The sequence below is a fragment of the Diprion similis genome, chromosome 8 (assembly GCF_021155765.1).
Source record: "Diprion similis isolate iyDipSimi1 chromosome 8, iyDipSimi1.1, whole genome shotgun sequence".
Classification (NCBI taxonomy): Eukaryota; Metazoa; Arthropoda; class Insecta; order Hymenoptera; family Diprionidae; genus Diprion; species Diprion similis.
In genome coordinates, this window is record NC_060112.1 from 3,183,617 (window position 1) to 3,197,482 (window position 13,866).

The 13,866-nt window shown below is 39.5% G+C and overlaps 1 protein-coding gene across 1 annotated transcript; it reads left to right on the plus strand.

Moving 5' to 3' along the window:
- Positions 1–801: 801 nt before the first annotated feature.
- LOC124408780 lies at positions 802–2,030 on the plus strand. Its single transcript, XM_046885970.1, has 5 exons — positions 802–920; positions 994–1,246; positions 1,310–1,467; positions 1,533–1,709; positions 1,798–2,030. The coding sequence occupies exons 2-5, from the start codon at positions 1,062–1,064 to the stop codon at positions 1,953–1,955; spliced, it is 678 nt and encodes a 225-aa protein (XP_046741926.1). The 5' UTR covers positions 802–920; positions 994–1,061; the 3' UTR covers positions 1,956–2,030.
- The last annotated feature ends 11,836 nt before the right edge of the window (positions 2,031–13,866 follow it).

Genomic DNA, 13,866 nt, shown 5'->3' on the forward strand with positions numbered 1-13,866 from the left:
CAGCGCATTATGTTCGCCACTTGCAGAACAGCCTCTGACCCGAAAAGACACCTTCTTCAGGATCCGAAGTCCCGAAATGATTCAGGCGTGCGGCAAAATCGATCGCAGCTCGATTCTCAGCTCGTTAAGACCGATTCTCGCAGACCTGGAACCGCCAGCAGCAGCTTTATCAGGAACAGCGTTGAACCGCGGAACCTCTCGCCGCTTAGGAAATACAGTGACACTTCTACCGATTGATTGTCGATTTATCTTTGTAATCGTGAAAGAGTGTCTTCAATATCTGTGGTGATATAATGACCTAGCTGCGTGAATTCAATATAATATATGAATCGTAATATGTATCTGTGAAATATTTGGTTGTTCATCGGAAATCAAGGAGTTCGAGTTTCGATTTTCGAGAGCTTATGAGACGTGATCTTTCTTTGTCCATTTTTTAAACAAAAATAAACTTTCAGCGATCGTCGGATCGGTTTGCGCATAATTTCGGTCCCCTGATAGCCTAGAATACCAAAATTGCAGTGTACCGTTTTCTGGAACATTTTTTTTTACGATATTCGGAAAAATAAATCTTTCCTCACCTTTCCCGTCACAAGCCGATTTCCGCAAATCAAGACGTGAGAGTTCTCAGAAAATTCCAAAACGGGGTATGGCGACGGAATCTCTGATGGTGCGGCTAATCGTGATGTCGGTTCGAGCAGTTCTTCATTATATTTTCTACAGAGTAGCTGTGATGATTATTTTCGCAACTGGAAGCGGGATCTCTCAGCTTTATCGCGGTTTTATTAAACCGACACTCCAGACCATCGCGAAGCGTCATCATACTGACCCCGAACTCTGCAACCTGACAGATGATCACGAGACGACGCTTTGCGCAGCATAGTCAATGGTCTCTGCTTTTGATCAGCACTTCAAAATTCCCAGTGAGCGGTATTTTTTACAGCCTTGATTCACTTAATATCCAATGAAATCCTCTAATTTTGAACTGTCCTGCAGCGGTTCCCGAATTATCATAACGATCAACTTGAGGATTCTTTGCGCAAATTCTGAATAAATCGTCGAAAATGACGAACGTCGGCGAGACTTTTGCGACGGTGACGCACCGGGATTTCACATGGCCGTACCCTAAGCCGCTGATCGCAAGGCCCACTCAGCCACCGATGAGCACCGGTATCAGACTCTACATGCCGAAAGTTGATCCGAACGATTGCAGATGCGATGCTCACGGGTTTCAAAGTGACATGAACAGGTGAGGGAAAAGAAAACAAAGATGACCATACATTTCAGGATTAATTCAATGTCTTTCATGCAGGTACAAGCAGCTGGCGGACAAGGAGAGAAGACTCCACGACGACGTGGTGGCAGTAAACCGGGAGATGACGAACTTGATGAGCACGATATTGGAAAATGTTTGCGAGATGGGGGACGAGACGATGAAAAGCGTTTATCAGACGGACTACGAAAAACGAGGTGCGCTCTCATCTTTGCCAACTGAAATACAGTTGTTATTTGTAATTGGGACCAATTTTCCCCAGGGCTACCGATTGCCCATTACAGGCAGCTCATGGCGGCAGTCGATTCACCGATCGGGGCGCCGATCAATCCGGTGGTTACCGATCTAAGGGATGGATACAGAGACCCGACCCGTTTCAGATACAGTGCCATAAACAGACCGACTATTCAGCCGGCTAAGAGGATAAACTTTCTAACAGGTGATCAGGAATTTTTTTTATTTACAATTGCATGGTGTGTGATGAATTTATTTGTCTTTTAATTGACGAATTTTTCATCATCTGCCAGTTCCTGAGACTTTTGAGATGTGGAACGAACCCTTCACCGGACGATCTGAGTACATGGACAACTTTAGCAAGATGGGACTGAGCAATATGAAGAACCGGCAGCAGTATCTAGAGCCTCTTCCTTCGTCTAGGAGACGCTATGGTGATTGTAAAATTTGAAGAGAAGAGGAAAAGTTGGGAAAAAGGTTATCCAATATTGATGCGCGTTGTAATGATGTCTATAAAAATAGTAAAATAGCATAGTAAAGCTTGTATGTACTTAAATGTGGGATTTTTAATCCGCCTTACAAACGGCTTTCCAAACCCTCTGCGTAGAACCCAAAGTTAGGGAAATGGTGATATTAACTATCGATATAGTATAAAAAGAGCGCCAGGATAAGGGTCACGCTCCTAAATTCCGAGAGTGGATACTTTATAGGCTGGCGAACAAGTTATTTCAGGGTTTTTGTTTCTTTTGTTTTTGGGTTTATGCGACACCACGTGGACGATCGGCAGTGAATTCAGCACCTCACCGCATCGCGAAGTCGTCATCACGCCACGGACGAACTATGGAGCACCGAAGAGTCCAACAGCAAATCATAATTTCCAACAAAATTTCGTAATCTAAGAGCCAATAAGAACCGGGTAACCGCGCGAATAATAACGGACGTTTCGAATTCACAGCTTCGCCTAGCGAAGCTCATCACTTTTGTCCTAGCGATAGTAGGATTGGTCGCGTATCGCTGTTTGAGCGTTCGACGTATCTGTAAGATAAATTCCGTTTTTACCAAAAATTCAAATTTCGGATGCGTTGGGTTGAATTTTAGTCAAGGTTAAGTTGGTTATTTTTCTTACGCATTATTTTTGATGTCCTTTTGCGCAAACCGAATTTATTGGCGATTAGCATGTCACTTATGATTGTAAGTTCGGATTAGGTTGTTCTCTTAGCGATTAGCGCCGTTATTAGTTGGAAAATTTTGAGTTGTTGTTGCGGATAGCACATTCATTTAGTCTTAAGTTTTTGGTTCCTTGGCGAGTAGCGTCTCTATTTAGTTGTAAATCATTCCGTTATCTAGCACTTGTATGAGGCCAAAGATTTCTTACAATAACTGTTCGTAGATAGTCCCAATAAACGAACATGAATCAGGATAAAATTGCTATATAGAATAATGGTTGACAATTTATTAACTTACAATTCGTTTTTAACACCGAAAAAGTTCATCACTGATACGTTATCGTAAAATTGATTGTTGATTTCACTTTCATCCAGCTGTTGAAGATTATTTTAGTCTCCCATCAGTTGAAAAATATAACTTAGGTTTTGGTATAAGAACTTTGTGCGCACTGTGCATATTACTTAAAATGTTTCAGAATGTAAACAAGTTACAGCAATACATTATACCGTTAGTTACAATAAAATTATAATGATAATCGTTAAACAATAATAATAGCAGTCAAACGATATTTAGTTGCACTATTTTTTGTAGTGTTACACATTTTCAATAAATATATCAGTAAAATATCATTTAATGGTTTATCATCCATTATTGCCAATACGTTCACGCTTGTAGCACAACTCGCATGACGCAACTACCAGCAGTTTTATTTCTCATAAAATGAGATTCTTTATTTCTACTAGTTTTCATTAATTTTTATTAAATATCCAACACAAGTACATATGACGATAAGTATAAAAAATACTCGCGTTAGCAAATGGCAGAGGACCCCAGTCCCTAATGTGCCAACGCCTGTTGATACAGACCATGGTGTTCGAGTTAGAAATTGACATACCAAAACATATGCATTTTTTTCAACATTATCGTGGCAATATTACATCAAGATTCAACAGCAAGATGATCTTATTTCCGGTAACGAATAAGGCCTGAACAATGGCAGCTGTGTGTCTCAGGTAAGTACTAATAAATATACTCGATAATGCCGCCCACTTTCCAAAATTTTATTCCTAATGGTCGGGTTCAAGATTTACCTTGGCGTTTCGGTGTCTATTAAGAGGACGGATTAATTGGGTCTATACGTAAGTATACACATTTTATATCCAATTACGAGTGATTACAAAGTCCGCATCGTTTTTCAACCTACTATCAAACTTCTTTTTACATTGCTATCAGCTTTTTATCAAAATAAGACACTGGTTGACGACTAATGTCACGATTTTATCATATCACTTCATGGGGAAGACATGAACATATCAATATTGGATTATACGATATATGCTACAATGACAGTGATTGTAAGTCATTGAGAGGATCGCGAAAATCCTTCGCACTAATTCATATCCAAAAATTTGGTTTAACATTAAGCCGATATTTTTATAAAAAGTGTCCCACGGAAGTTTTGAGTCACCCCAAAGCTAAATATCCTAGTTAAATATACGTTTCTGGAAACCTGCGATAGTATAATTTCAGAAGAATGTTTGGTTGAGCAGATGGGAAGCTTCGAGCTTTGAGCTAACTGCTGTGGGGCGAACCCTACTGTACGTTGTTGATTTCATTTCATTAAATAACGTCACAATATTCGTAGATCCATTTCCAATAACAATTCGCGACGTGAAGAATACACAGACAGTTGAATACATATGGCAGTGAGAGAACAGATTTCCGTACGAATTCGTCGACAGTGCAGAAGTGAAATAAGTCGACACGTTGGCAATGTAAATGAGCTCAACCGTGAACCATGCAAGGAATATACATTATGAATTGTACTTCCATTACGGGACTGGACGTGGTCGTGTGCTAGGCAATTCAATGTCTTTATCTAGCATTGATACTGAGAATGTATCGTTCTGCATGCTGAACAAGTAAATATTGATCAACCGTGGGTTAAAAAACTCCAGTAACTCCTGCATGATACAACACGGCTCGGATGACATGGGATGAATCGGTGTAAACGGGGAATGAGTGCCACCGACAAAAAAAAATCATTTCAATATCGGAAGCTAGGTTGACGTTGGTTGGGACGATACGTAGAAAGTAATAGACATTTTTTTGTTTTTCGCATGTCACTCCCTGTTCCGTTCTTCGCAGTAAATCAAGACTACGCGCAACGGATTACTCTCGTAAATTGACGACGATATGGCGTTTAAATATACACTGAAAAAATTCAGATGGTTTCACCTTCCTTTTTTCGAGCCAAAAAGTTTTAGTCTCAGAATCGATTCAAACGACCATTTCTAGATTCATTCGACACCAAGGATTGCAAAAAAGGCATTCAGAGCAATGTAGGAAGAACAGCTGAGAAAATACTGAGAAAACACAAGAGAATTTATTAACTTATACATTTCAATCAAGGTTATATGCAGCAGTAAAAATATAATATGAAACATATTGTAACCCCCATAGGTACGTAACAAGTGTACGCATGCCGGAACTCAAAGTGAACTGACGAATCGTCGACATAACTATCTCTTATATCATTTTTCGGATTCTGCTTAATCTGATGTGTATTGCATTTCTTCATCCACATATAATGAACGAATCGTCCATGTCATGTTTGATAATTTTTCAATTTGTTTTGTTTGACATCAAGTTGTGACCCTTTGTAGACTGATTGAACTCTCAGGAACAAAAAAAAAAACAACGTCAAGAAAAGCATGGAACCAGAAGCAAAGATATTACGAAGGATATCTTCCGATTTTTCGTTGCAACTTTTGATCCGTGACTCCTAGCGTATTCGGACTCTGCGCAATCGATTCGTCACGTGAAATTACGCCCATACAAATCATCAGCAAATTTTATTAAGCGTTATTCGAGGTCGTCGAAATATTTACCAAAAATCCAGAGGGGTTGGCCTTACTTTTATCGTGATAATCGGAGTGAAAACTTGTCTCGGTATCTGTTTCTACGAACTTTTCTAGACTATCTGGACCCTCTGGAGTGATAAAATACATCAAAGGCAGCAAAGGACAAGCAACAGGGAAATTGAAAAGGATATCAAGAGCGGCATTCAGAATGGCGTGTGGCCAAGAGGTGAAAAAAAAGAGAGCATATCAGTGAATTCATTTATGAGTTCGGTCACACATAGATTACATAAAATAGTGACAGTATATTATCGTACACATCGTATGCTGCAGAGATACGTTGCACCTTTAGGTAGAACAGAACTTGCGCTATACTTACAAACTACACAGCAAAACTATCTCATACAAGAGATTCTGTATTCTGGTTAACATAAAGTATATGACAAATCTCTTTCATGATATTCTCTTTGATTTCGTCTTCAAGGAAATTTTGCAACATGTTGAAATACTGTACACTGAACCGAAAATACTTGTACTAGAATTAGCGCTTATTGAAAAATCAAGGACTAAGATGGAACGAATACTTTGGATCTATTGATTGACCATTTTCCTGCCCCTTCCTTCCAAAAATCTGACACACAGAAATTACGACGCAAAGACCAGCAGCGGGAAAATTGAGAGAATGCGTCTTTCGTTTTTTGGCTGTAACTTCCGATCCGTTGCTCGCAGCGTATTGGGACTGCACTCCATCGTTTTCTCTCACAAAATTACGTCGAAATAGTGCCCTAAAGAATCTATTGCAGCTCTTCTCAGTGTCGTCGAAATTTTCGCCAAAAATCCAAAGGGGTTAGTTTTACTTTTTTTCGCGATTTTTGGAGCCGAAAATTTCTAAACATCGAATTGATTTGTATGACCGTTTCTTGACTAAGTAGAACCCCAGGAACTCAAAAAACACATCAAAAAAAGCGTAGGACCAACAGCAAAGAAATGACGATAAAAATCTGCAGTTTTTTGGCTGTAACTTTCTATCCGTTGCTCGCAGCGTATTAGGACTGCGCTTAATCGATTTCTCTCGCAAAATTACGTCGAAATAGTGCCCAAAAGAATTAATTGCAGCTCTTTTCAAAGTCGTCGAAATTTTTGCAAGAAATCCAAAGGGGTTAGCCTTACTTTTTTCGTCATTTTTGGAGACGAGGATTTTTCGTCTCGGAATTGATTTGTATGACCGTTTCTTGGCTGATTAGAACCTCAGGAACTCAAAAAACACATTGAAAAAAACTAAGGACCAGCAGCAGAGAAATGACGATAAAAATTTGCAGTTTTTTGGCTGTACCTTCCGATCCGTTGCTCGCAGCGTATTGGGACTGCGCTTAATCGTTTTCTAATGCAAAATTACGTCGGAATAGTGCTCTAAAGAATCAATTGCAGCTCTTCTCAGAGTCGTCGAAATTTTTGCCAAAAATCCAAAGGGGTAAGCCTTACTTTTTTTTGCGATTTTTGGAGCCGAAAATTTCTGATCTCCAAATTGATTTGTATGACCGTTTCTTGGCTAATTGGAACCCCAGGAACCCATAGAATACATTGAAAAAAGCGTAGGACCAACGGCAGAGAAACGACGATGAAAATCTGAAGTTTTTTGGCTGTAACTTCCGATCCGTTGCTCGCAGCGTATTAGGACTGCGCTTAATCGTTTTCTCTTCCAAAATTACGTCGGAATAGTGCTCTAAAGAATTAATTGCAGCTCTTTTCAAAGTCGTCGAAATTTTTGCAAAAAATCCAAAGGGGTTAGCCTTACTTTTTTGCGTTTTTTGGAGCCGAAAATTTCTGGTCTCGGAATTGATTCGTATGACCGTTTCTTGGCTAATTGGAACCTCAGGAACTCAAAAAACACATTGAAAAAAACTTAGGACCAACAGCAGAGAAATGACGATGAAAATATGCAGTTTTTTGGCTGTCACTTCCGATCCGTTGCTCGCAGCGTATTGGGACTGCGCTTAATCGTTTTCTCTTGCAAAATTACGTCGGAATAGTGCTCTAAAGAATTAATTGCAGCTCTTTTCAAAGTCGTCGAAATTTTTGCAAAAAATCCAAAGGGGTTAGCCTTACTTTTTTGCGTTTTTTGGAGCCGAAAATTTCTGGTCTCGGAATTGATTCGTATGACCGTTTCTTGGCTAATTGGAACCTCAGGAACTCAAAAAACACATTGAAAAAAACTTAGGACCAACAGCAGAGAAATGACCATGAAAATATGCAGTTTTTTGGCTGTAACTTCCGATCCGTTGCTCGCAGCGTATTAGGACTGCGCTTAATCGTTTTCTCTTCCAAAATTACGTCGGAATAGTGCTCTAAAGAATTAATTGCAGCTCTTTTCAAAGTCGTCGAAATTTTTGCAAAAAATCCAAAGGGGTTAGCCTTACTTTTTCTGCGATTTTTGGAGCCGAAAATTTCTGGTCTCGGAACTGATTTGTATGACCGTTTCTTGGCTAATTGGAACCTCAGGAACTCAAAAAACACATTGAGAAAAACTTAGGACCAACAGCAGAGAAATGACGATGAAAATATGCAGTTTTTTAGCTGTAACTTCCGATTCGTTGCTCGCAGCGTATTGAGACTGCGCTTAATCGTTTTCTCTTCCAAAATTACGTCGGAATAGTGCTCTGAAGAATCGATTGCAGCCCTTCTCCGAGTCGTCGAAATTTTCGCAAAAAATTCAAAGGGGTTAGCCTTACTTTTTTTGCGTTTTTTGAAGCCGAAAATATCTGGTCTCCGAATTGATTTGTATGACCGTTTCTTGGCTAATTGGAACCTCAGGAACTCAAAAAACACATTGAAAAAAACTTAGGACCAACAGCAGAGAAATGACGATGAAAATATGCAGTTTTTTGGCTGTAACTTCCGATCCGTTGCTCGCAGCGTATTAGGACTGCGCCTAATCGTTTTCTCTTGCAAAATTACGTCGGAATAGTGCTCTAAAGAATCAATTGCAGCTCATTTCAAAGTCGTCGAAATTTTTGCAAAAAATCCAAAGGGGTTAGCCTTACTTTTTTTGCGATTTTTGAAGTTAAAAATTTCTGGTCTCGGAATTGATTTGTATGACCGTTCCTTGGCTAATTGGAACCTCAGGAACTCAAAAAACACATTGAAAAAAACTTAGGACCAACAGCAGAGAAATGACGATGAAAATATGCAATTTTTTGGCTGTAACTTCCGATCCGTTGCTCGCAGCGTATTGGGACTGCGCCTAATCGTTTAGTCTTGCAAAATTACGTCGGAATAGTGCTCTAAAGAATCAATTGCAGCTCATTTCAAAGTCGTCGAAATTTTCGCGAAAGATTCAAAGGGGTTAGCCTTACTTTTTTTGCGATTTTTGGAGTTGAAAATTTCTAGTCTCGGAATTGATTCGTATGACCGTTCCTTGGCTAATTGGAACCTCAGGAACTCAAAAAACACATTGATAAAAACTAAGGACCAACAGCAGAGAAATGACGATGAAAATATGCAGTTTTTTGGCTGTAACTTCCGATTCGTTGTTCGCAGCGTATTGGGACTGCGCCTAATCGTTTTCTCTTGCAAAATTACGTCGGAATAGTGCTCTAAAGAATCAATTGCAGCTCTTTTCAAAGTCGTCGAAATTTTTACAAAAAATCCAAAGGGGTTAGCCTTACTTTTTTGCGTTTTTTGGAGTCGAAAATTTCTGGTCTGGGAATTGATTCGTATGACCGTTTCTTGGCTAATTGGAACCTCAGGAACTCAAAAAACACATTGAAAAAAACTTAGGACCAACAGCAGAGAAATGACGATGAAAATATGCAGTTTTTTGGCTGTAACTTCCGATCCGTTGCTCGCAGCGTATTGGGACTGCGCTTAATCGTTTTCTCTTGCAAAATTACGTCGGAATAGTGCTCTAAAGAATTAATTGCAGCTCTTTTCAAAGTCGTCGAAATTTTTGCAAAAAATCCAAAGGGGTTAGCCTTACTTTTTTGCGTTTTTTGGAGCCGAAAATTTCTGGTCTCGGAATTGATTCGTATGACCGTTTCTTGGCTAATTGGAACCTCAGGAACTCAAAAAACACATTGAAAAAAACTTAGGACCAACAGCAGAGAAATGACGATGAAAATATGCAGTTTTTTGGCTGTAACTTCCGATCCGTTGCTCGCAGCGTATTAGGACTGCGCTTAATCGTTTTCTCTTCCAAAATTACGTCGGAAAAGTGCTCTAAAGAATTAATTGCAGCTCTTTTCAAAGTCGTCGAAATTTTTGCAAGAAATCCAAAGGGGTTAGCCTTACTTTTTTTGCGATTTTTGGAGCCGAAAATTTCTGGTCTCGGAATTGATTCGTATGACCGTTTCTTGGCTAATTGGAACCTCAGGAACTCAAAAAACACATTGAAAAAAACTTAGGACCAACAGCAGAGAAATGACGATGAAAATATGCAGTTTTTTAGCTGTAACTTCCGATTCGTTGCTCGCAGCGTATTGAGACTGCGCTTAATCGTTTTCTCTTCCAAAATTACGTCGGAATAGTGCTCTGAAGAATTAATTGCAGCTCTTTTCAAAGTCGTCGAAATTTTTGCGAAAAATCCAAAGGGGTTAGCCTTACTTTTTTGCGTTTTTTGGAGCCGAAAATTTCTGGTCTCGGAATTGATTCGTATGACCGTTTCTTGGCTAATTGGAACCTCAGGAACTCAAAGAACACATTGAAAAAAACTTAGGACCAACAGCAGAGAAATGACGATGAGAATATGCAGTTTTTTGGCTGTAACTTCCGATCCGTTGCTCGCAGCGTATTAGGACTGCGCTTAATCGTTTTCTCTTCCAAAATTACGTCGGAATAGTGCTCTAAAGAATTAATTGCAGCTCTTTTCAAAGTCGTCGAAATTCTTGCGAAAAATCCAAAGGGGTTAGCCTTACTTTTTTTGCGATTTTTGGAGCCGAAAATTTCTGGTCTCGGAATTGATTCGTATGACCGTTTCTTGGCTAATTGGAACCTCAGGAACTTAAAAAACACATTGAAAAAAACTTAGGACCAACAGCAGAGAAATGACGATGAAAATATGCAGTTTTTTGGCTGTAACTTCCGATCCGTTGCTCGCAGCGTATTGGGACTGCGCTTAATCGTTTTCTCTTGCAAAATTACGTCGGAATAGTGCTCTAAAGAATTAATTGCAGCTCTTTTCAAAGTCGTCGAAATTTTTGCGAAAAATCCAAAGGGGTTAGCCTTACTTTTTTGCGTTTTTTGGAGCCGAAAATTCCTGGTCTCGGAATTGATTCGTATGACCGTTTCTTGGCTAATTGGAACCTCAGGAACTCAAAGAACACATTAAAAAAAACTTAGGACCAACAGCAGAGAAATGACGATGAGAATATGCAGTTTTTTGGCTGTAACTTCCGATCCGTTGCTCGCAGCGTATTAGGACTGCGCTTAATCGTTTTCTCTTCCAAAATTACGTCGGAATAGTGCTCTAAAGAATTAATTGCAGCTCTTTTCAAAGTCGTCGAAATTCTTGCGAAAAATCCAAAGGGGTTAGCCTTACTTTTTTTGCGATTTTTGGAGCCGAAAATTTCTGGTCTCGGAATTGATTCGTATGACCGTTTCTTGGCTAATTGGAACCTCAGGAACTTAAAAAACACATTGAAAAAAACTTAGGACCAACAGCAGAGAAATGACGATGAAAATATGCAGTTTTTTGGCTGTAACTTCCGATCCGTTGCTCGCAGCGTATTGGGACTGCGCTTAATCGTTTTCTCTTGCAAAATTACGTCGGAATAGTGCTCTAAAGAATTAATTGCAGCTCTTTTCAAAGTCGTCGAAATTTTTGCGAAAAATCCAAAGGGGTTAGCCTTACTTTTTTGCGTTTTTTGGAGCCGAAAATTTCTGGTCTCGGAATTGATTCGTATGACCGTTTCTTGGCTAATTGGAACCTCAGGAACTCAAAGAACACATTGAAAAAAACTTAGGACCAACAGCAGAGAAATGACGATGAGAATATGCAGTTTTTTGGCTGTAACTTCCGATCCGTTGCTCGCAGCGTATTAGGACTGCGCTTAATCGTTTTCTCTTCCAAAATTACGTCGGAATAGTGCTCTAAAGAATGAATTGCAGCTCTTTTCAAAGTCGTCGAAATTCTTGCGAAAAATCCAAAGGGGTTAGCCTTACTTTTTTTGCGATTTTTGGAGCCGAAAATTTCTGGTCTCGGAATTGATTCGTATGACCGTTTCTTGGCTAATTGGAACCTCAGGAACTTAAAAAACACATTGAAAAAAACTTAGGACCAACAGCAGAGAAATGACGATGAAAATATGCAGTTTTTTGGCTGTAACTTCCGATCCGTTGCTCGCAGCGTATTGGGACTGCGCTTAATCGTTTTTTCTTGCAAAATTACGTCGGAATAGTGCTCTAAAGAATTAATTGCAGCTCTTTTCAAAGTCGTCGAAATTTTTGCGAAAAATCCAAAGGGGTTAGCCTTACTTTTTTGCGTTTTTTGGAGCCGAAAATTTCTGGTCTCGGAATTGATTCGTATGACCGTTTCTTGGCTAATTGGAACCTCAGGAACTCAAAGAACACATTGAAAAAAACTTAGGACCAACAGCAGAGAAATGACGATGAGAATATGCAGTTTTTTGGCTGTAACTTCCGATCCGTTGCTCGCAGCGTATTAGGACTGCGCTTAATCGTTTTCTCTTCCAAAATTACGTCGGAATAGTGCTCTAAAGAATTAATTGCAGCTCTTTTCAAAGTCGTCGAAATTCTTGCGAAAAATCCAAAGGGGTTAGCCTTACTTTTTTTGCGATTTTTGGAGCCGAAAATTTCTGGTCTCGGAATTGATTCGTATGACCGTTTCTTGGCTAATTGGAACCTCAGGAACTTAAAAAACACATTGAAAAAAACTTAGGACCAACAGCAGAGAAATGACGATGAAAATATGCAGTTTTTTGGCTGTAACTTCCGATCCGTTGCTCGCAGCGTATTGGGACTGCGCTTAATCGTTTTCTCTTGCAAAATTACGTCGGAATAGTGCTCTAAAGAATTAATTGCAGCTCTTTTCAAAGTCGTCGAAATTTTTGCGAAAAATCCAAAGGGGTTAGCCTTACTTTTTTGCGTTTTTTGGAGCCGAAAATTTCTGGTCTCGGAATTGATTCGTATGACCGTTTCTTGGCTAATTGGAACCTCAGGAACTCAAAGAACACATTGAAAAAAACTTAGGACCAACAGCAGAGAAATGACGATGAGAATATGCAGTTTTTTGGCTGTAACTTCCGATCCGTTGCTCGCAGCGTATTAGGACTGCGCTTAATCGTTTTCTCTTCCAAAATTACGTCGGAATAGTGCTCTAAAGAATTAATTGCAGCTCTTTTCAAAGTCGTCGAAATTCTTGCGAAAAATCCAAAGGGGTTAGCCTTACTTTTTTTGCGATTTTGGAGCCGAAAATTTCTGGTCTCGGAATTGATTCGTATGACCGTTTCTTGGCTAATTGGAACCTCAGGAACTTAAAAAACACATTGAAAAAAACTTAGGACCAACAGCAGAGAAATGACGATGAAAATATGCAGTTTTTTGGCTGTAACTTCCGATCCGTTGCTCGCAGCGTATTGGGACTGCGCTTAATCGTTTTCTCTTGCAAAATTACGTCGGAATAGTGCTCTAAAGAATTAATTGCAGCTCTTTTCAAAGTCGTCGAAATTTTTGCGAAAAATCCAAAGGGGTTAGCCTTACTTTTTTGCGTTTTTTGGAGCCGAAAATTTCTGGTCTCGGAATTGATTCGTATGACCGTTTCTTGGCTAATTGGAACCTCAGGAACTCAAAGAACACATTGAAAAAAACTTAGGACCAACAGCAGAGAAATGACGATGAGAATATGCAGTTCTTTGGCTGTAACTTCCGATCCGTTGCTCGCAGCGTATTAGGACTGCGCTTAATCGTTTTCTCTTCCAAAATTACGTCGGAATAGTGCTCTAAAGAATTAATTGCAGCTCTTTTCAAAGTCGTCGAAATTCTTGCGAAAAATCCAAAGGGGTTAGCCTTACTTTTTTTGCGATTTTTGGAGCCGAAAATTTCTGGTCTCGGAATTGATTCGTATGACCGTTTCTTGGCTAATTGGAACCTCAGGAACTTAAAAAACACATTGAAAAAAACTTAGGACCAACAGCAGAGAAATGACGATGAAAATATGCAGTTTTTTGGCTGTAACTTCCGATCCGTTGCTCGCAGCGTATTGGGACTGCGCTTAATCGTTTTCTCTTGCAAAATTACGTCGGAATAGTGCTCTAAAGAATTAATTGCAGCTCTTTTCAAAGTCGTCGAAATTTTTGCGAAAAATCCAAAGGGGTTAGCCTT